Source organism: Martes martes (assembly GCF_963455335.1).
Source record: "Martes martes genome assembly, chromosome: 6".
Taxonomy (NCBI): domain Eukaryota; kingdom Metazoa; phylum Chordata; class Mammalia; order Carnivora; family Mustelidae; genus Martes; species Martes martes.
The window spans coordinates 8894644-8918530 of NC_137893.1; the positions used below are offsets into that span (position 1 = coordinate 8894644).

At 46.0% G+C, this 23887-nt stretch overlaps 1 protein-coding gene across 1 annotated transcript in view; it reads right to left on the reverse strand.

Annotated features, from left to right (window-relative positions):
• The window catches only part of SYTL3 (synaptotagmin like 3), an 81340-nt gene that overhangs the window by 43445 nt on the left and 14008 nt on the right, over nucleotides 1-23887 (reverse strand). Inside the window, exon 5 of the mRNA XM_080806302.1 lies at nucleotides 6291-6355. Coding sequence (XP_080662428.1) covers nucleotides 6291-6355 — 65 coding nt within the window. The remainder of the gene's footprint in view (nucleotides 1-6290; nucleotides 6356-23887) is intronic.

Below are 23887 nucleotides of genomic sequence, written 5' to 3' on the forward strand. Positions count from 1 at the left end.
TTGATCATTCTGACTCACCCCAGACGAACCACAACTACGGCTTACGGGGAATTGTTTTAAGACAACAAATTATTTTAAGACAACAACAATAAATATCAAATTATAAAATCTTAGAGGGGAACTAAAGCCAGTCTATAAGCAGGAGAAAAAATTTAAGAAAACCAAAATCTTTAAAATATTTTTTGTACCCTTTACCTGCAAAATAAAAATTGGAATTCATCTTTTCTCGCTTTAAAATTTTTTAAGTGTTGGAAAAGTAGCACAACAAACTGCTACAATTAATATCTTCATTGGATTATTCCTTAATACCTTGTCTACTTTCAAGGAAATTTGGGGAGAATTTACCTTAAATGGCACACATCCAACAGAACCATTAAAATAGGTATATAAAAAGGAAATGGGGTGACAGAGGGCATAATGATTCTTGGAATTCCTTCAATTGAACATTAAATTTGGCTCTAGGTTTCTGGATGCTAAAAAGGAAAAGGACTCTACAGGGAACATCACCTTGTGTTTCCAAGCAGCTCCGTCCTTACGTCACTCACTCACTCACTCACTCACTCATTCCCTCAGAGCGCCAACCCTCAAAGAATTCTACAGGAAAAGTTAAAGTTAACTGTATACGCCCAAGAAAAAACTTCTGTCAAAAAAAAAAAACAAAAAACCCATAACGACACAGATGCAGCTAACAGGACAGAATCGAGCGAAGAACCTTATCATATAAAGAAATTCTGCAGAAGTTCAAACAGGTGGGAAATCGTCAACCCTGCTAGGAATTAGATGAATTCAAGTGAAAATGATGGAAAACCATTTCAGACAACCAACGTGATTTAGCAAACTGATATAGTTTGGATTGTTTTTATGAACAGTTCCCACTGGTAAGGGAATTGCCCCTTCCCAGGGGCAATGTTCCTAACCTCTCATCTTATCCTTCTCTTTCTAGAAATATTCAGAGATGTGCCAAAGACTTATCTACAAAGATGTGCATTGTACTTGTATTTATTATTTTAATAATATCATAAATTCCCAAAAATGTAAGAGCAAAACCAGAAGTTCTCTCATTGTACCACAATGGTGATTTGGTTCAGTAAGTGAAGTCACATTCCAGTGTTGGAATGAGAGGCGATCATCAGAAAGTATGTAGTTGATGGGGGATAAGGATATGCAAAAATGTTCTTTGTAAATTATTATGTGAAGAAATAGTATAAAACTGTATATACAATTTGATCCCAATTATGTAAATCTATTAGCTTGACTCAGAGAAAATTGTCTTCATTCAATCACTTTTACCTAAAAACATCAATTTCTTAATGGTTTAATCTCAATACTTTTAAAAATGTGTGTGTAGTTATGTGTATATATGTGTATATTTGTGTACACACACATACACAATCTACACTTACAAACATAGATACACTGATGCACCGAAGAACAGGTATGATGTATGATAGACACGAAAATGTTAACAGAAGTTTTCAGGATGAAGTCATTGTCTTTTTAACATTATTTGTTATGCTTTTCTTCACTTCTCAATTTTTTAATGAATATATATACATATCTTTTTTTTTTTTTAAACATTCAGAACAAATGTGATTTGCAGTCCCGTTTCAAGGGATAGGAGTTCGAGGTGGCCAGAGTGTGGTAGGACCACCCACGTACCCCGCCCTGGTGGTTCAAATGAGCAACACTTCCCCAGGGTAATTTTGCAAACACATCAAAGTCTTTCAGGCGCTCACAGCTTTGAGCAGCCATTCTTCTTCTTAGAATCTCTCCAAAGGAAATAAGCAGAGATGCCACGATGCCTGAACAGGATGTTCATCACAGAGCTACCTGTGATACGAAAGTTTGAATACAGTGATATACTCCCTGACAAGAGGGAACATGTCGGGGGCGCCTGGGTGGCTCTATCCTTAAGTGTCTGCCTTTGGCTTAGGTCATGATTCCAGGGTCCTGGGATCGAGCCCCGCATCAGGTTGGCGGGAAGCCTGCTTCTCCCTCTCCCATTCCTCCTGCTTGTGTTGCCTCTCTCACTGTGTCTCTCTCTTTCAAATAAATAAAAATCTTCAAAAAAAAAAAAAAAAAAGGAGGAAACAGGTTGAGTATATCCATCTGATGTATTTTATGCAGCAGTCAATATATGGTGGGACCACTCTTAATAGCCTAAGAAAATGTTTGTGCTATATCGAATTTTAAAAGCAAAATTAAAACTTATATATAGTCTGATCATAAATCTGTTTTAAAGAAGTCTGTAAGTCTGGGAGCACCTGGCTGGCTCAATGGGTGGAGCATATAACCTTTGATCTTGTGGTTGTGGGTCTGAGTCCCACGTTTTAGGTGTGGAGATTACTTAAAAATAAAGTCTTTATAAAAAGACATGTAAGTCTGTATGTGCCCACACATGCACAGAATCACCTCGAAAGAAGACTGGAAGACTGTGTGTGTGTGTGTGTGTGTGTGTGTGTGTGTGTGTGTGTGTGTGTGATCTACAGCAGTTTGTTGAGTGGAGGGATTTTTATTGCCTTCTGTACACCGTCCTGGATTTCCCAAATATTCTGCCAAAAGTATGCATGACTTCTACAATCAGAAAATGAACACCTTTTATTAAAAGAGAAAAGAAATTTCCTCTTTGCAAAATGGAGGATTTGGAATATGGGGGAAGCAGGTGAACTCGTGGGGACCCGCTAGAACTCCAGCGTTAGAAGTGAACTTAGAGCCGGGGGAAGATTCAGGACGCTGGGGAGGCAGAAGCGTCGGGACTTGCTGACCGGCTGGATGACAGGAGGGAGTCGGGTCTGAGTCTCAGCCGCGGGGATTAGGGTAGGGGATACAGACTGGGGCGGCCAGTTGCTGACGGGCTCCGGAGGGGCCACTGGCCTCCTGATCCACCCTGTGCCATCCCTCCTGCTCTAATAGAGCGGACCTGTGTCACCGCGGGACAGAGCCGGAATGACAGGGTGTGCTTGGTGAAGCAGGAGCCTAAGAGAGATGGGCAGAAAGCAGGCTAGACGTTCCCAGGAGTTCTGGGGAGCTGAAGGCAGGGGATATTGTGGGATGAGGAAGCCTTGAGGATGGATGGGGGGGGCCATGGTTATGCAATGTGAACGCATTTAATGCCATTGAACTATAAGGTTAAGAATGGCTAAAAGGCAAATTGTATGTTGTGCATATTTTATCATAATAAAATAATTTTTTTAATATAAAAACGGTGGGGCTCTGCCTTTGTCTCTCACGGCCCTGGGGGCCCCCGAGGGAAGCCAGCCAGCCCGTGGTAAGCACACTCAGGCAGCCCTGCGGAGAGCAGGGGTGGGGAGGACCCCCCGCCTCCTGCCGCCAGCAACAGGCGCACACCGGGTCTGCGTGTGAGCCCCCCACCCCCCGCCAGGGGGCAGCAGATCCTCCAGCCCCGGGCAAGCCTCCCGCCGAAGACAGAAAACATATAAAATAATATTGATTGTTTTAACGTTTGGAGGAACGTGTGAATCCAGCAATAGAACGGGGCATGGGTTTGAGCCGTCTCGTACTCATTCGAGTCTCGTACCACCATATCGTTTCTCCAGCTTCCGATGAGGATGTGGGAGGCTGGAAAGAACCAGGACCGCAAACCCCGCGGACAGGCCGTCTCCGCGTCCGGCGCCCCGGCGAGCGGGCTTGCGGCGGGCGCCCCACAGGGCCCACCAGAGGGCGCCAGAGAGGCCAGAAGGCGGGAGGTCCCTGAGCGCGGCCCCCTGTCCCACCTCGGGGTTCCCACGGCGCCTCCCTTTTTGCCTCTCTTCCTCCAGGAAGACCTGTTTCACCGATGCCCTAAATTAAATCCTCTTTGCTCAAATCCCCACGTGGTTCCTATTTTCCCAACTGGTCCTCAGCCGATACAGCAGGTGGACCGGGGTCCTCTCGATTACTGGGCCGGCTCGTCTGGTGCGGGCACAGGTGTCAGTCAGGGGGTTCCCACCTGCCCAGGGGAACCGTGGGCTCACCGCGACTGCCCTTCCAGCAGGCTCCTCGCCTGCCAACCTTCCCCCACCCAAGTTCAACTCACACCTGTGCTCCCCCAGCTCGGCGCTTTCCTCGGTCTCTCTGTGCCTTTTGAGCCCAGCTCACCTAAAATTGGACAGGAAGAAAATGAGACCCTCGGTATGTGAGGAAGCAGTTGTAGAAGAGGAAGGAATTTGGGTTTTTTCCCTTGTTATTTGTTTCTTTTATACCTTGGGAGTAACAATAAGAGAAAAGGGTGATTTGTTCTCAGGCTGACTTCATTGACTACTTTTTTTTTTTTTCTTGACCTTTTCATTCTGATGGAAAGTCACTGGACAAAGAAGAGAAACCCAGGAGGTCAGGTTCATTCCTGTCCTATTCCTCGGGTCCTCTCACTTCTACTCAGCGGGAGAGCACCAGAGAGATGATGAGAAGGTAAGGGGCGCGCACACCTGTGTCCCGAATTGCAAGTTCCTTTCCCTCACGGCAGTAACCATACTACAACTTCAACGGTTTCCAGGAGAGGTCATCACAGAGTTGTTACTGAGAAATTACAGAAATTTCACTCCCCACAGTCTTACCATTTATGAAATAGGAACTGAGTGGGAAAAAATGAGAATCTACCACCTGACCCCAGCCCCCCAACAAAAAAAAGGTATTTTTAAAATTTTAAGTACAGTCTGATTTCCAAGGTGGGGCTTGAACTCACAACCCTGAGATCAAGAGCCATACATCTACCGACTGAGCCAGCCAGGCGCCCCCAATAAAAAAGTATTTTAAAGTGTTTTAAAGACACAAAACAAAGCAATAAAACTTAGACCTCATGCTGTCGTGCTTGTCTAGATTATGCCCTAAATGGGAATGACATCCCCAGGGAGGAGAAAAGGGTGGTTAGTAGATGCAACAAATTTTAGTCCCAGTACAGATACAGAAATACACCTGGGGTAGTAAACTCTCATGGGTGGATAGTGTTCAGGAAATAGTGTCAGGAAGCCTGCTTGGGACAGGAGAGAGGGTCGTCAGGAAACGCGCTGAGAAGCACTGTCCTGGGGGAGACCGACACCCACTTGCCCACCCTTTGGCTCCAGCATACCCGTTAGCATTGTCCTTCCTTCCAGATTTGTAAGAAACTCTGTGGAAACATCATCTTTGCTTGAGTAAGAAGGGTCTGGAATAGAATCCAGGAGAGAAGGTAATGCCAACGGAGTGTCAACCTCAGCTAACAGTGTCTTTTGTAAAAGCTGAGTGTCAGGCTCCGACACGTGGCTTCCTCTCCTTGCCAACACATTTTGGGCTGTGGCTAAATAGCTTCTTTCTTTATCTCAAACGGTCACTTTTCCAGGAGAAAGAAGGGTTTCAAGCCAGCCCGTTGCCTCTAGGTCAGTCTAGGCTCCTTGTGTCTAGTCCCCACTGACCCACATCCCAGAGGACGGGTGTTACCCCCGTGGATGAACTCAGGTCACAGAGCACGCGGGCTCCACTTGATTCTGATGACACATGTGCGCGCTTCTATCTGATAAGTCGTTCTCTGATCTGTGCCGCTCGCATGTTACCAAAGCCAAATTAGTTCTCCCCATGGTTTCTGGCCCCAGCTACCAATGACACTGTTACATCAGCTTTGCAGATTCCTTATAAGATATTTCAGGTGCCCAGACCACATGCACACTTGCACGCAGAGAATCACAACATGCGCTCACTTCCTAATCACCAACCTGGGCCAAATTCCAATACCATTCACTCCCCGGGGCCTTCAGCTAGTCCATCATTTTGCTCAAGTATCATGAACGAGGTTTTGTGCTCAGTGCCATGAGGGGCTAACAAGATTTGAAAAGCACACTTTCTGCTCCCGGAGAGAAAGAGAAGCATGCAAATAACACAGCATAAGGCACTTTCCCCAGTTATGGAAGGGATGGGCAGAGCAGAGCTGCCGGAGTGCTGGAGGAGGGAGAGCCCACTCCCATAAGCAGGAAGTCGGGGAGACCCCCGGGGGAGCAGGCAGATTTCCGCAGGTGAGCTGGGGTACAGCGGGGAACACCGCAAGGAAAGATGCCGAGCAGCATGGGCCAAATGACCTGTAAAATGTTGGTTTGTTTGTGTCAGGTAGGCTCCATACTCAGCATGGAGCCCAACATGGGGCTTGAACTCATGACCCAGCTATCAAGACCTGAGCTGAAATCAAGAGTCAGACGCTTAACCCACTGAGCCACCCAGGTGCCCCAGCCTGTCAAGGTTTTTTTTATATTCAAAAGTCTTAACATAAGTATTTTAAAACTAGAAGTATATCATTTTACTTTAGGAAAAAACTTAAGAGCATTTACCTTCAGTTGGAAATTTCTTGGCTCGCTCCTCAAAGAACCATTCTCCAGTTTTTATTTTCACATTTCTGAAAAACAAGCAGAAAGGAAGCCTCAGACAGAGATTGCGGATGGTGCTGTGTTTGTCTCATAAGAGGTAGGTAGATAGTATCGCATAAGATTAGTCTTGCGAGGGTCCTCAAAGTTCAAATTTCTGGACCCAACCCCTACTTTACAGATCTCCGATAGAGGTTAAGTTATCTGACCTGTTAGCAGCAAAGCTGGGAGTCTCTGCTTGGGTCTCTTTTATCCTCTTTGTAACATATAGATGCAATGTATACATACTAACATATGTGTGTGACCAATCCATATTAAGTACTTCATGTTTTCCTAATGAATATACATGGGGAAACAGAATTACCATCAAAACGATCAATTTATTATGTTTACAGCGGTCAACAATGGCATGAAGGATAATTAACCAAAAAATCCAAAGCTGTCCATTTGGCCAGGAGGGAGATCATCCCTAAGATAGGTTACGGTTAGTTTGTCTTAACCACGATGTTTCCCCAAAGCTAACAGAGTAGCCGTGAAGTTTCCCGGACAGACCTGAAGTCTGGAATGCGGGATCCGTGCACGGGGTAGAGATCCGGGACGTGGGTCCGAGTGGACCACCTAAGAAATAGCTTCTCATTGGCCAGTTGCTCTGCTGGCAGCTGCGGGGGTTCCTCTTCAGCCCCGCATCTCCTCCAGTCTCAGTCACGGGAGGAACAGGGCCCTTCGTATGCTCTCTGTTTGAAATCAAAGTCTGCAAATGCCTTGTGCCCTTGACCCTTCCCAAATTCCTGGAGAAGCCACCCTCAACATCAAAAAACCTTGGAAACGTAGAATTGTTAACATCCTTTTAGGATGTAAAAAAAAAAAAGTAAACACACACAATTACTACAAGTTTTTCACACTCTTAAAATAATGTGCCACGAAACTTGCCAATTCCTGGATTATGAAAGTTGAAGAAAAATTAGACTGTCAACTTATGAATTCTTGTCTATAAGATACCGAAATAAGTTCTCCGTTAGGTTCTTTTAGGCTACGTATGAACTCAAATGGATTTTTCTTAACTAATGCTTACAACTGCTATAAATGGAGTCATTGCATAAATATATGTCCAACCACATGTTTTTAAAATACCCTCTTTCTCTACGGAGTTCTAATAATTGTTGGAAGACATCAACCAGCTTCCTCCACTTTATCTCATGAGCAACTGTCATGTTCTCCAATTACTAAGTAAATCATGATTCCCAATGCTTAGTGACTAGAACAAGGGAAAAATACACAGGACTTTTATAAATTGTGATAACAGAATTTTGATAATCAGTCACTGCCATTCAGAGCCAAAATATATAGAATGTTCAATTGTGATGTGTCCCTGGGGGGGGGGGGCAGGGAAAAGTCAGCACCATAAAATCAAACATCTAATTTACTAATCTGACACAAAACAGTGGGCACTCAGCTCCTCGGAAGTTCCCTCCGCGGCAAGGAGGGCATCAAGCACCAAGGGAAGTCTGGAGAGATGAATGGGGCAGGCGCGGAATTCATGCTCTTCGAAGGACCACACCTGCCACCCGTTTATGCCTGGAGCAACTCTTCCATCCTTACCAGCAGGACGAAGTCTAACCATCAGACGAAGAGAGTCGAGGAGCAAAAGCCAATGTGGAAACAGGAGACCTCCATCTGCTAAATGAACTCGACTTCCTGGACTTTTCTTCCTGGTGGTGGTGACCCTTTCAGCCAGTCTAGCCTGGCACGCTGCACAGCCTGTAACCCTCGGGACCAAAAGCATCCATGTCCAGGGCAGGATGGGGATGGCACCGGCTTCAGACGGGAAGGAGGTCAGAGCTGAGAATTCAGCAGTGAATCAAACCACAACCCCCGACAGTCAGCCGAGACTACCCGAGCCGAGCCAGACACCGCGCACGGATCCACAATCACGAAAGGAAAGCTCGGTGGAGGGAAGGGGAAGGTGGAAACACCCGAGTAAACCACTGCCCTCCTCCAGCCCTGATTTCAGAACCTCTGCAGTGAATTAAAAAAATCCATCCGCTGGTGCTGGGTCCTGTAACTGCATACCCCAGCTGCCAACTTGTGAAGCTAGAGCAGGAGATTTTCTGGCAGCAGAGCTCTGGACACAGACTTTGTGTGTCTCAGGCCCATCTCTGATTAAAGAACAGAAGGATAAAAATGCCACCGTCCTAAACCATATGCCAAAATGCATGTTTTTTGCATTGGAGGCTCTGTTTCCTTTGAGAATAGATTTGAGCTGGATCTCCCAATCCTTGCAGAATCAGCCGTTCCTAAGCAATGGTTCCCTAATATCCTTCCCAAAGGCTCCCTGTCCACACCAACCCCAAGATACAAAAAGGGGAACCATCTGTTGCTCTTATCGTCTAAGACGAAGGCGAGCAGACCTTGCAGTGGCCGCACCTGCTCGTCTCTGTCCTCGTTAGGGCCAACACAGGGTAGCTTGACTCACAGCAACCAGAGGAAATGTATTGTTATTTCTTCCCAGGTGATTAATCAGAATCTGGCTACGAAAGCTTCTTGAAACATTTTCTGAGCTCAGCAGTAGGCCAGTGCTTTTACATTCTTCAGAATCGAGACTTGTTCTTTAAAACTTGTTCTATCAGGGGCACCTGGGTGGCTCAGTCTGTTAAGTGTTTGCCTTCAGCTCTGGTCATGACCTCAGGGTCCTGGGATTGAGCCCCCAGTCCTGCTCTCGGCTCAGCAGGGAGTCTGCTGCTCATTCTCCCTTTGCCCTTCCTACTCGGGCTTGCTCTCTCAAATGAGTAAGTTTAAAAAACCTTTAAAAAACATTTTCAATCAATTGACAAATACATCTTAGAAAGCAAAAGCTTAGGGTTTGTGGAGACAGCGGAAGCTATGGAGTCAGGAGAGCTGAATCTGGTGTCTGACCTTGCCATTGACTCTGTGCTAGGATCGCTCCCATAAATGCCAAGCCCGGGGCGCAGAGCCAGCTCTGACTATACTCCTGGAGGTCCTGGCATCCGTTCTCATAGCCTTGAACTCTATTCATGCTCTCCTTTCAGCAGCAAACAAGAAGTAACTGTTGAAAAGCACTTTGCAAATCCCAGCACACAAATGTTGAACGATACAATGAACGGATGACCGGAACAGAAAGTGCCTTTGACCTGTTGCTCTCAGAGCGAGCAGTGAGCCAAACAGCCTGCTGGAACGCAGTTTTACTTTGCGTCGAAATTACTTGCATCTGCGGATGGACAGTTAACCGTAACACATGCCACCTAACAGCTTACCATAACCACGCCTTATGCTCCTCAAAAAGTCAACATGATGTCCCTAGAGTTGCTTAATGTGTGTTCCACCATTTCAAGGGACAAGAGGTGGAAAACTGGTCTGCAGGGATGGGATTCTGGAAATGCCTCCAGAGGTGCCTCTCCCCGGGTAGATCTGCTCCCCAACTGATGCCCTGACGGCCAGGAAGCCTCAGGAGGCCCCTGGGGGCCCATCAAATGAACAAGCTGCCCAAAGTCCAAATGAAGAAGCCGAATATTATAAAGCTGAGACCCACCTAACGGCTTTGTGCTAGCCTGTCCGCCTGTTGGGTAATTCCCAGCTGGAGGAGTCTGAGGCGAGCCTACGGTGGAATTTTCTCATTTTATTTTTACTTCAAATAATCTCACATCTAAGATGGTTTTTAGTTACAAAGCAGAACAGTGATGTTTTTTCCTGCCAGCTCAGTTGATCTGCTTTCAACGTTTTTACAGGAAAAAAAAAGATTGACCGTAGTGATTAAATCCTAGGTAACTAGAGGAGGACTCAGAGAATCAAGATGAAGATAAAGAAACGATCGCATCGAGCTGCTGCCGCCCTTCTTGCAAAACGGTAGTAGCTCTCCCTCAGCGGACTTCAGAGAGAAGACAGGTGCCCCCTGTGTCATACTCAGGGCTGTATTCACAGCCCCAAGCCTAACTGGGGCACATGGCAGGGGCCAGAGAATCCGTGTGGGTTGGTAAATGAATAAAAAGCCCCAGCCCTGTGGGGAGCCCCCTGAGAACTGTAGGGAGAGGCTGGGATCCTGCTGGGCTGTGCACTGAGATCTAACGTGTGTGGGCCCCCTAAGCACATGGGGTGAGGGTCACAGACTCAGGCACCAGGCAGAGGCTATAAAAGAGTGAAGCAAGCTGCATGCAGACGATAGGGAGGGGTGGGGACTGTGGTGAGTTGGAGAACCCGCAGTCCATTTTAAGGCATTAAAATGATAAATATTAGACTTCGGGCCAAAGACACATGGGCTGTCGGCAGGCTGTCGGCCACGTGTTTGTGATTCTTGGTTTGCTACATCAGATAACTAGTTGACAAAAGTGAGAAAAATTGCTGCACTTGAGCAATCGGGTTAGCGGCCGCACATTGCCCTGTTCTCCCTGGGGATCTAAGAAGGGCCCCCCCCACCACCACCACCAAAGGGGCCACAGGAAGGGTGAGAAACAAGGAGTCCGTGCTTGTTGGCAATTCCTCAGCCCAAAGAGACAACCGAGAGCCTCTGACAAAATGCCGAAGACATCTTGGGACACGCAGCACTCGGGGAAATGGGGAACATTGCAGAGAGGACTTCGTCCTCAAAAGCCACCTAAGACCCATGTCTAAGAGAAGGAGGCAGAAAGACAGAAGGAGAAACCAGGCTGACACGAAGAGACATCAGACTAGAACAAAGACAAATCTAGCAAAAAAAAAAAAAAAAGAGAGAGAGAGAGAGACAGAGAGAGAGAGAACAGACTGTCTGCCAAGAAGCAGGAACACGACAGAGAGGCCGGAAAGCTGGATGAGTGAGCTGACCCAGCGGACGCACTTTTCTGGAACATGAACAGAAAAGTAAAAGACATCAGATGCTGGAGGACAGAGAACAAAGGTAACCTACGCATTAAAAGTCTTTCTCTAAGAAGCAAGGGCAAGTGGCATTAAAAGACGGTCAGGGGACGCACAGCTGACTGAAGAAAATGTTACCGAGTCAAAAACCAAGCAAACCTTCACCTCACACCCATTAGGGGGGCTACTAGCAAAAAACGAAGCAAAACAAAACAACCTGAAAAGAACAAGCGTTGACGAGAACGAAAGGGAATGGTCGCTGTGTGCACTGCCGGTGGGATCATTAAATGGTGCGCTATTATGGGAAACAGGATGAAAAAATTAAACATCTCAGTATCATACAAGCCAGCAATTCCACTTCTGGGTCTGTCTCCAAAAGGACGGAACGTAGGGTCTCTTCTCTTAGAGATGTTTGCACAACCATGTTCACAACAGCACCATTCACGATAGCCAAAGGGTAGAATTCATCCAAGTATCCATCAAGGAACCAACAGACAAACAAAATGTGACACAGACACATGATGGATTAAGCACCTTGAACACACAGCCTGAAAAAGTGAGGGAACTTGCGGTAACCTACGACATTCTGCTCCGTGAAATGAGCCAGTCGTAAAAAGACAAAGACTGTATGATTTTTCTGATCTGAGCAGCTAGAATCTGCAAATTCTGAGAAACAGAACATAGAATGCTGGTTCCCAGCGGGAGGAAGAAATAGTTGTTTAACGGGTATAAAGTTTCAGTTTTGCGAGATGGAAAAGTTCCGGAGCTGGATGGCGGTGAGGCTGCATGAAGATGTGGACAGGCTTGCCTCCCAACTGTAGGGTGAAAAGAGCTAAGATAGTAAGTTTTATGTTATATGTATTTTACCACAATTAAAGTTTTAAAAAAAATTTTAAGATTTGTTATTTGAGAGAGAGAGAGAGAGCGTGCACACGGGAGAGAGGCAGAGGGAGAGAGAAAGTCTCAAGCAGACTCCATGCTCAGCGTGGAGACCCACGTGGAGCCCGATCCCATGACACTGAGGTCATGACCTGAGCCTTTAGAGAAGCCAGACGTTTAAACAAGTGCACCACCCAGGCACCCATAAATATATATGTATATATATTTATTTAAATAAGCAAATCCAGGGGATGGGGGCTCAAAGGAACTTTATTCCTTAAAACCAACATAGAAGAGCTCACACCCAGACATGGATGAGAAACCATTTTGTCTTGTTTTTGTTTTTGTTTTTTTTGAGAAACCGTTTTTAATTACAAGGCTATGGGGGGAAGAAAAGCCAATGTTTGTAACACATAAAAACCAGATGATCACTAAAAGAAATAAAAATAAAAATAGCTTCAGATATCTCTGTCATATTAAATTCTAAAAGACAATGAGAACATGTTTCCTGAACTTTGAGATGAAAAGTTTGGGACCTAAGATTTTACTCATGAGGAAAGACTATGGAGAAAACTTTAAATTTGCAATGACTCAGATCTTATGCCACCCACATGCTCTTCTGGGGCAAAAAAGTCCTTCAAGAGGCACTTCAGTTAATTGAAAAATGAATCAAAATAAAAAACTTGCAAATTGGGAAATCACGGTCTCAAAAGATCGGCAATGAGTGCTCAGATGTGTTAAACCTTAGAGTTGGTTTAATAATTGTAAACTATAGTCCTAAACTATGCAGGTGACACAAGTAATCACTGAGGGAGATGTTATAGGACATAAAAGTAATAATTTATATAACAATATAAATATTTCAAGATGATAAAATGAGTAACATTTGTAAAACATTTCTGTCTCTATGAATTTCTGACTCTACTCTGGGTACATCACGTAAGTAGAATCACACATTTTTCCTTCTGCCTTATTTCACTTAACATAGTGTTTGTGAAGTTCACCCCTGTTTGCGCAGGTATTAAATCTCATGCTTTGTCGTGGCTGAATGACATTGCTCAGCACGTATATATCACATTCTGTTTACCCACTCATCAGTTAACTGACAAAGGGTTGTCCTGTGACTTCGGGAATAAGGCTGCGGTGAACACTGGTTTATTGTGTGAGTGTTCGAAAGCTACAAGGTTTTGTCATAAACCAATATGAAGAGGCGCCTTGACGGCAACGGTCATCGAAACATCCAACTCTTGGTTTTGGTTCGGGTCACGATCTCGGGGTCCTGGGACCCAGCCCTGAGTCGGGCTCCGCGCTCAGCACAGAGTCTGCTCGAGATGCTCTCTCCCTCTCCCTCTGCCCCTCCTGCTCAAGCTCTTTCTCTCCCTCTCTAATATAAATAAATAAATAAATCTTAAAAAAAAAAAAAACAACCTTAATATCTTCATTTTGTTATTTCAGGTGGCAAAAGGCCAGGGAGGAAGCAGGACCCACCAGGCTCGCCGCGTCACTGAAGGGACCCACGACTCCAGGCCACTCACCCCCTCGGGGCCTCACGGCTCCTCACATCACTGTGGCCTCCCGGCCAAGCCTCGCTTCCCTGACTACACAGACTCAGAGAGGAAAACCAGGCCGCTGGCTGGGGGGAGAGGATGAGCCGCCCTTGAAAGGGGCACGAAGCAGGATCACGTGTGAGCAGCGCTTAGCGAGCGCCCAGCCAACCCGGGGCCGCCTCCATCCTGGCTGCTGCCTCTCAAAGGTCGATGAGAAAGAAATGACCTTTCTTTTTTTTTTTTTTTTTTTTTTAAGATTTTTATTTATCCATTTGACAGAGCGAGATCACAAGTAGACAGAGAGGCAGGCAGAGAGAGGGAGGGAAGCAGGCTCCCCGCTGAGCAGAGAGCCCGATGCGGGGCTCGATCCCAGGACCCTGAGATCATGACCTGAGCCGAAGGCAGCGGCTTAACCCACTGAGCCACCCAGGCGCCCAGAAATGACCTTTCTTCCCATCCAGGCAGAACGGTCCCTGGGGGTTCCCGGGGCCAGGCAGAGCCCCGCTCCTCCCGACAGGGCGGCAGCTGGCCTGCTGTGTCCAGAGGGGCCCGCCAGGAGCCCCGGCCACTCACCTGGATTGGTTCCCAGCTGGGAAACTATTTACACAGGCTGCCCGGCCAGTGGTACATCATAATCCTATATTATATGTATTAATAAAAATATATATATACTAATATACTAGTATAGTATATTAGTTCTTAGGATCTGTCAGCATTTTAAAACTTATTTATTTTTTAATTTTTAATTTAATTTAATTTAATTTTTAATTTATTTTTTAATTTTAAGTAGGCTCCAGGCCCAACATGGGGCTTGAGCTCACGACCCTGAGATAGAAAATTGCATGTCGTACGGGCTTCGTCAGCCAGCTGCCCTAGGGTCTATCGACATTTATGAGAAGATTCAAACTTTAAATACGTTTCCTAAATCAAACTGAAAATTAACCCAGATGGGTTTAGCATGTCAGATTATATGTTGCATAGGATGTTATGTGCATCCTACCTCCTTTCCCAAGCATTAGGCAACATAAATCTACCACCTCTAGGTTACGGAGCCTTAAACACAAAGTGACCATTTCAGAGGTGGCAAAACCTGTGCTTGGAGGATTCTGTTCAAGGTAACAGTTCACTGCCTTGTTAGGAGGTTTTTACAGTTTCAGAAAGGGAAGGAATCGCTGATTTCTTATCTGATGACTTCATTTCTGTAGTTATAAAAGCACTGTCCGTATGGGTAGCAAAGTACACAGTAGAATTAGGCAGATGTATTTCTCTCCTTTTAAAGAAGCACCTTTGTTAATTTCTTAAAAGAATCGTCAAGTGTAAGTTTGAATCTTGGAAAGATATCACAAAATCTAATCCCATCATCACCAAAGCATCCCAAAGACAGAAGGCATTTCAGAGGAGAATAATATACTGAGGTCAGCTTTCACATTAGCTAGAAATCCATGGGCAACTTTCTTTGAACAAAACTGTCTGTTCTTAACTATCTGCATTAATGGAACAGTGCGGGAGATGAATCACCAAAAACCACTCAAGCCACACGACTTCTCTCTGGCGTTGGGATGCACTTTGGTCTGCTCTACGGACATGGGCATGGCATTGTGGACATTCCTATGAAAACGTGACTTCAGAGGAACTACAAGCCTGTCCGAGATCCCTCCATCTGCCAGTACCCTTAGCTCTATCTAGCTCAGAGTGTTAACCAAGGCAGCACCTCTCTACTGTGCAAAGCGCCAGCCCAGGAAAGCAGCCTCCTCGTGCTGGTCTTCCCCTCAGGGCGAGAAGTTTCCGCTGAGCTGAGTGTGGTGACAATGTCAAGTCTGAACAAGAGCGTTCATGATGCGGAAGGCTTACTAACCTCAAAGAAAGGTTTTAGAAGCAAGGCCTGTGTGACTAATCAAGTACTGATCATGGAAGAAATTTCAGCTTCAAAAAAAGGAATGATACTCAAATTATTGTGAAAGCATTCCCTTTAGTAAGTACAAAATAAACTTCTCAAAAATAAACTTTTCCCAAAACTGTCCTAGACACTTCTACTTTTTTATTCTATGTTTTAGTAGCACAAGGGATTCCAAGAATACTAAATGGTCATTCCTCCCATTTGGGTCCAAGGATTAAAAAGAACGTCATGGGGGCACCTGGGTGGCTCAGTGGGTTAAGCCTCTGCCTTCGGCTCAGGTCATGATCTCAGGGTCCTGGGATCAAGTCCCGCATTGGGCTCTCTGCTAGGCAGGGAGCCTGCTTCCTCCTCTCTCTCTCTCTCTGCCTACTTGTGATCTCTCTCTGTCAAATAAATTAAAAAAAAAAAAAGAACGTCATGATCCTACATACAGTTATCATCTACCATATTCCTACAGAAAACGCTGTGCATGTACCTCGTGAAACTGCCAAGCTAGACTGTGAGGACCAAACAGATGCCATCTCCAAGTCAGAATGAAGAAGACAAAAACCTTATCTTAAAGAACAAGAGGCTTTTCCCTTGTAAAGTTGGTCTTAGTGGCTAATCTCTTGAAAATGTGCACAGGTATGACTATGTCACACATTTATTCAATATATTCAACTTGTGTACACTTTTTCTTATGAAACTCACGACCATAATTTCTATCAGCGATGTCAAAAATCAGATTAGAAAAAAAAAATCAGGTTTTGAAATAGAAGAGAGGCGGCAAAGACATGTCACTTTAACCTCGGCACCAAGCTGACATCCTTCCTCGCCGGCCCCCCATACCATACCCAGCATTCAGTTCCTTTTCAATATTTCGTAGAGTTACACCTCTTACTCACTTGAAGAGCAGAAGCATTTACAATAAAGACTGTAAATCATTCCATTCCCATACATTTGCCTTGGTGGATATGAAGTGAGGATTCAGTATTTTATCAAAACATAGGATTAGGGGGGCACCTAGATAGCTCAGTGGGTTAAAGCCTCTGCCTTCAGCTCAGGTCATGATCCCAGCATCCTGGGATCGAGCCCCGCATCAGGCTCCCTGCTCAGCGGGGAGCCTGCTTCCTCCCCTCTGTCTCTGCCTGCCTCTTTGCCTACTTGTGATCTCTGTCTGTCAAATACATAAATAAAATCTTTGAAAAAAAAAAGAACATTTAAAAAAAAACAAAAAAAAAACATAGGATTAGGGAAATGCTGGGAACATCAGTCTGAAATTTCAAAGATTATATTTTCCAAACTCTGGGATGTCTTACTCTAAGCAGGAAACACAACTGCTATAAAACTCGTCTTGACATGTCACTTGATTGTCAATAAAAATTATTTCACACAACGCAAAAGATGGAGTATGTCATTCCGTAATGATATCGTTACATCTAAATCCCAACCTAAAATGTGTTTGAGCAACAACCAAAATATCCCCTTTCATAAATTCCAAAATCTCATTTTAACCCTTGCTACTCTGCAGCAATAATTCAAATCCCAACCGGAGAACTAAGTATGTGATAATGAATGCCAAGGTCTATATATCCATTTGTAACTGGGCACTCTTAAGTTTCTCTCCATGAGCCTCCGGTAGAGTAGATCAGAAACATGTAAGCAGCCCAAGAAAGTATCCTGGGATCAACCATACCGCCTCCCACCATTTGAAACCCTAGCTCTAAAATGTCTGTTCTAATTATTTATAAATAGCAAATATCCTTGATGCAACAGAGAGAGAGAACATCCCAACGAGTATCTGAGACTGAAGAATGAACGATTGCTTATGGTCACGGCCAGTTACAAAGCAAGAGGAAAAGATCACGGTTTGAAAGGCAAACGTCTCGAGCACCTATAATTCCTCAGCCATCTGCTTCCGGGAGGATGAGCAGGTCCCTTCCGGACACATGAAGTTGGATGCTACTGCACAATCAATGATTTTGAAGGGAAAAAAATATCAATGTGAACCGAAGTCCTCCAGTTCAATCTTATTTTTTAAAACCAAAACTAAAGCAAATAAGCAAATATGAAGCTTAGTCTCCCTGACATTTCAACGTGGTTGTTACCTCGTCCCATGTCATCGTGGGAATTGTCAGGACATCGTGGGGGGCGGTGGGGAGGACACTGAGCCAAGAAGCCAGGACACATTTACATCTCTTCCTCTTCTTTCCTTCTCCCAAATCACCCTCTTTTGATGGCTCCTGCTGAGGACAACACATGGCCCCTCATAACTAGAGCAACTTTCACCAACTTAGCTCTTCCAAGTCCTTCTCAACATGTCTTTGCTTCCTGAGGTCTTTCTGCTGCTTCTCTTTTGTTCTCAATTTCGTTTTGCCTTCAGCCTTATCACTTCATGCCCAGTTCACTGCCAAGACGTTCCTGCGGGTCACTGGCTGTCTCCATCCCCGGGCCCTGGCCCCGCCCTGATGAACACTGGTGCACTGTGATACGGCTTCCTCTTGGCAAAGCATCTATGCTCACTCCCCATTTCCTGTGGCCCAAGATTCAAGGTCTTCTGATTGGCTTTCCTCCCCGCAGGCAGGAGAGGGCAGAGATCTGGAAGGGATGGGATTCAGGAGACCAGGGCTCTAGTCTAACTGACTTCCTGGCCTCAGGCTAACTACTCTCTGTCTCTTAGCCTCTTGTTTCACCTCTAAAATTAGGATAATAATCCTCGTTGCCCCGCAAGACTGTTTCAAGATTTAAATGAAACGTGCAAGATAAAAAAAACTTTAGCACAGCAGAGAAATAGTCAACAAAACTAAAAGGCAATGGAATGGAATGGGAGAAGATATTTACAAGTGACATTTCAGATAAAAGGCTGGCATCCAAGATCTATAAATAACTTACCAAACTCAACACCCAAAAAAAACAAATGATCCAGTCAAGAAATGGGCATAAGACATGAACAGACACTTCTCCAAAGAAAACATAGGAATGGCTGACAGACGCATGAAAAAATGTTCCACATCATTAGCCATCAGGGAAATACAAATCAAAACCACAATAAGATACCACCTTCCACCAGTTAGAATGGCAAAAATTAACAAGACAGGAAACAACAAGTGTTGGTGAGGATGTGGAGAAAGGGGAACTCTATTACACTGTTGGTGGAAATACAAGCTGATGCACCCACTCTGGGAAACAGTGTGGAAATTCCTCAAAAAGTTGAAAATAGAGCTACCCTATGACCCAATAATCACACCACTGGGTATTCACCCCAAAGATAGAGACGTAGTGAAATGAAGGGGCACTTGTACCACAACGTTCATAGCAGCAATGACCACAATAGCCAAACTGTGGAAAGAGCCAAGATGCCCCTCAACAGATGAATGGATAAGAAGATGTGGTCCATAAACACAATGGAACATAACTCAGCCATCAGAAAGGATGACTACCCACCATTTGCATCAACATGGGTGGAACTGGAGGGCATTATGTTGAGTGAAATAAGACAAGCAGAGAAAGACATTTATCATACGGTTTCACTTATGTGTGGAACATAAGAACTAGAGTGGAAGACCACAGGGAAAGGGAGGGAAAGCTGAACAGGAAGAAATCAGAGAGGGAGACAAACCAGGAGAGACTCTGGACTCCAGGAAACAAACTGATGGTTATAGAAGGGAGGGGGGTGGAGGGATGGGGTAACCAGGTGATGGGCATTAAGGAGGGCACATGATGTGATGAGCACTGGGTGTTTTATGCAACTAATGAATCACTGAACACTATTATATGTTGGCTAACTGAACACGATTTTTAAAAGAAAGAAAGAAAAGAAGGAAGGAAGGGAGGGAGGGAGGGACATGCAGTATAAAAAAAATGCGAAACACTCATCCCCATGCTGTCCTCTTTCCCTGAGGATGCCTGTCTTCCCCCCTGGTCCTGACCCTCATCCAGAAATACTCCAAATATAGATGCTCTGAAAGTCGCCTCGAGCCAACTCACCCCTCTCTTGTCGGAGCTCCCAGGGACACTTAGCAGCTTTTTTTTTTTTAAGATTTTATTTATTTATTTGACAGAAAGAGTGAGAGCACAAGCAAGGAGGAGAGGGAGAAGCCGGCTCCCCACTAAGCCGGGAACCTGATGCGGGACTCAATCCGAGGACCCTGTGATTAGTGACCTGAGCCAAAGGCAGACACTTAACCAACTGAGTCACCCAGGTGTCCCCTTAGCAGCTCTAAGAGGAAAAGTGCCTTGAAGCAGAAACCTCAAAGACATCCCGGAACCTCGACACAACTCCAGGGCCAGCACGTCCCACAGGCCTTTTTCTCTGACTGCCGCAACCTGTCAGTTGGTTTTGTTTTTTTAAATCACCGTCCTACAGCTTCCCCTTTCCTGATTTAAAAAACCTCCTTCCCTCCTCCTGGTCCCACAATGGATCCACTTCTTCCCAAGGACCGAGTCACAAGCTGAGGCAGCTGCAGGGAGAGGAAAGCCTCTGGGGTCCGTCCCCCACCTGGGACCCCCACCCCCTGTCAGTCATGACTGTCAAATATTCTAAAGTTCTGCCAGCCTTCTCTCTAGGATGGGGGTCCAGGGAGGACAAAACCAGAGAGAGGACAGAGGGTTGCCAAGAAAGGAGAGGCAGTGGAGTACGTGTTATAAATTATTTCGTTCTCTCCCCATATGATTTCCTGAGGCACTTCACTCCCCATAATGCAATTATCTTTGGTATTTTGAAAAGCATCCTTATTTCACAATAAGGAAGCTGGGGTTTTAGAAATCACACTTTGTGTACTTAGAGGGTAGAGTTACAACAGCGAGGTCACAATACCCTCTTGGGTGCAGGTTTCAAAATGGGCTGCCTTCCCAGGAGACAGCCTCAGCCTCGTCCGTCCTCCCAGTGTGGTTTTTAGCTTACAGTGAACTATTCAAAGACAAAAAACCGCCAATGCCTTTAATCCCTTACCAGGCAATGGTCACCATTAGACTTCAAATACGTACAGTTGATTGAAAGGAGGAAAGAAAATCTTAAGACTTTCTGGACATTATTTGGAATTATTACCTCCTCTCTCAAGAGCCCAGGCAGCTCCCTGCAACTCCCTGCCCTTCCCTCTCGAGATAAGAAAAGCCCAAAGGGCTTGAGCGGGGAGCACTAAAAAACAGGAAAAAGCTCTATTTTTAACATCTTGAGGAATCTTCATACTGTTCTCCAGAGCAGCTGTACCAGCAAAAATATACATATATTTAAAAAATTTTAATTAAAAAAATTATATCTAAAAGAAAGAAAGACAAAGAAAAAAGCAGAGGCTGAAGGACATTGGCCTCAACAAACCAAAGAGACGCGAAATGGGTGAGGGGCGCAGAATTAGCGCTGACCAAATCAGCCTGTCTTGGCGAGCTGTTGTCCAAGTACAAGGTGTGCTATTCAGGAGCAAAGAAATCTGGTTGAACAACTTCACTTCTTCTCTGGATGAGGGACCGAAATTAAGCCTTGCAAAGGGACAGGAAATTTGAGACCATTAATGCCAGGGGCCTAATAAGCACAGCCCTCCCGACTGAGGGGGACAGAAAACCCAGCCACCGGCCCCCCACGGTGTGAGTGCCTCTCCTGATCTTTGTCCTGGGCACTCTCCCATCTGCAGCAACACTTAGGAGCTCTTTTCAAATTCCCCAAGTCTCTGGTTATTCTAGATTCACACCAGACGAATGTCTCCCTCCTCAAGGTTCTGCAATGTCCTTGTGCGCACCGTCCCCAACAAACAGGGACAACCTCTATTGTGTTTTCAAGTCATCAATGACCAGCCCGTTCTTGCTTTGAAAAGTGGCAGCCCCAGCCAAAGGCGCTGTTTATCATTTTCAAAATGCATAGTTCCAAATGCCCATTCCATGTCAAAAACTTTTTTTTTTTAAAAACCTCGCGACACCAAAAGGTTGAAATATGTGAAGATTCAGTCCGGCGCTAATAGAAAGCTACTCATTTCTTTGAGTATCCAATAGAAGTCAGCTTATCCCTCTTCCCGAAGGCCTAACGGAAAGCTGCACGGGAAGGCGGTGGTGTAGGGAGGCCTCGAACACACCTCCTCCCGCAGACGCCAGATCTGTAGCTTCACACGGAACAACCCCCCCAAAGAAGGACTGAAAACCAGCCCAACCGCCGCCCGCAACACAGGATGGAAAGACCACACCGCGGTGGTGGGTAGGAGAGGCAGAGACACGATGTCACCGAACGCCCCCTCACCACCATCACAGAGACGCACCACAGGGAGGGATCTCACAAGGACAGGGTTTCTCCCAGAGGAGCGAGGGGTTTGTGTCCCCTGCCAGGCACCCCAACCCCTGGGACCTGCACCAGGGAGGTGTGCCCCCAAAAGGTCTGACTTAGAAAAAACAGTGGGCCTTACTTAAGTCCAAGGGGCGCGTGGTCTCACTCATGTAGAGACATAGAGACCCAGGACAAAAGCGAGTTTGAAAAGCATCTAGACTGTGAGTGAAGGAGATTCATTTGCTAATCTTCCAGCCTCTGCCAAAGGGGCGGGGGCCGGGTGGGACTCTGTCTAGAGGTGAGCCCCGTTCTGCACTCTCCCTCTCCTCTGCTAGCGCGGGCGGCACACCGAGACCCGGCACTCTCCCACTGCCTTGCTCCTGAGTGGCACGCGCGGGGGTGCACGGACATGTGCGGGCGTGCACAGACACGCGGGGACACACGCAGACATGCACGGACACGGTGCTCTCCTGCAGCATCGCAGAAGCCAGAGGCCAGGCCCGGCCAAGGCCGTCTTCGGCTGCCTTCCTAACGCTGGTGGCCATGGTGGCCGCGCTCCACCCCCGCACTCTCCAGCTGCATCGCAAGGCCGGCAGGCGCCTGCAGCCCACACCAAGGACACACACCACATCACCTGGTCCTGGTGGCCAGAGGGCTTGTGTTCCTGGGCTCCAGGGGACCATAACAATTGCAAAGACAGTACCCAGCAGCCCACAACCCTCAGGGCACAGCACAGACAGTAGACGGAAGCACGTTCCCAGTCTCCCTGTGAAAAAGGCCTATTTCCTTGGCCTAGAGCTTTTGCCTGAGGGGCAGACTTCCTGTTTGCCACACAACACAAGGCTAGGAAGGTGATCTCAGGGAACCCAGGCAGGGAGGCCCCATCCCTGCCCCGGCCTTGCTTCAGCTCTCCGGTGCCTCCGAGGAAGGCGCTTATACACTCAGACGGAACCCTGAGTTTTGCAATCTCCACCCAAGGTGTCCTTCAGATCTCCTGGTCTGGCGGCCAGCAGATTTTATGACTGGTCCCACAGGACCGTAGCTATTTGCGTACTTTGAAAGCTGCTGCCTAGGGGTCTGGCTTCCAATCAGCCTGAAACTAGGTTCTAACAGATCCTTCCCTTTGGAACACCAACAGGTCTTAGCACACCAGTGGAGCCCTAGCAAGAATAAATCAGGCTGCTTGGACAATCACAGAGTTTGGAAAGATAACCAAGAGCTAGGGCCAGGTTGAAGGACAAGGTCCATCACCCACGCGAGGCCAAGACTGGGGAGAGGTTGCAGTTTAGAAATGTATAGAAACAAACAGAGTGGGACACCTGGGTGTCTCAGTAGGTTAAGCATCTGCCTTCAGCTCAGGTCATGATCCCAGGGTCATGGGATTGAGTCCCGCATTGGGCTCCCTGCTCAGTGGGGAGCCTGTTTCTCCCTCTGCCTGCTGCTCCCTCTGCTTGTGCTCTTTCTCTCTCTCTCTCTCTGACAAATAAATAAATAAAATCTAAAAAAAATAAAAAACACCAAAAAATGAACACAGAGAGTGAAGGAAAATGAAGACACAGAGAAGTATGTTCCAAATGAAAGAACAAGGTAAAAATCTCAGAAAAATACCTTAATTTCAGAGAGAAAAGTAATATGCCTGATAAAGAATTTGAAGTAATGGTCATAAAGATGCTGCCCAGACTCAGGAGAAGACCAGATGAACACCGTGAGAACTTCATCAAAGAGATGGAAAACAACAAGTTCCACCCATTAGCCACAGAGCCGAAGCACACACGGAGGGTTCCCTAGCAGACCAGATGAAGCAGAAGAACAGATCAGCGGTCTGGAAGGCAGGGCAGTGGAGCTAACCCAAACAGAGAAAGGAAGAAGAAAGTAAGAAAGATAAATGAAGACAGCCTAACAGACCTATGGGAACAACATCAAGTGGAATGAAAATTCACATTATAGGGGCCAGAAGAAGCGAGAGAGAAAGGAGTGGAAAACTATTTGAAGAAATAATGGCTGAAAAGTTCTCTAACCTGGGGAGAGAAACAGACATCCTGGTCCAGGAAGCCCAGAGAATTCCAAATAAGATGACCCCAAGGAGATCACATCAAGCACATCCTAATTAAATGTCAAAAGTTAAAATTAAAAAGAGACTCTTAAAAGCAACAAGAGAAAAACAACTTGTGAC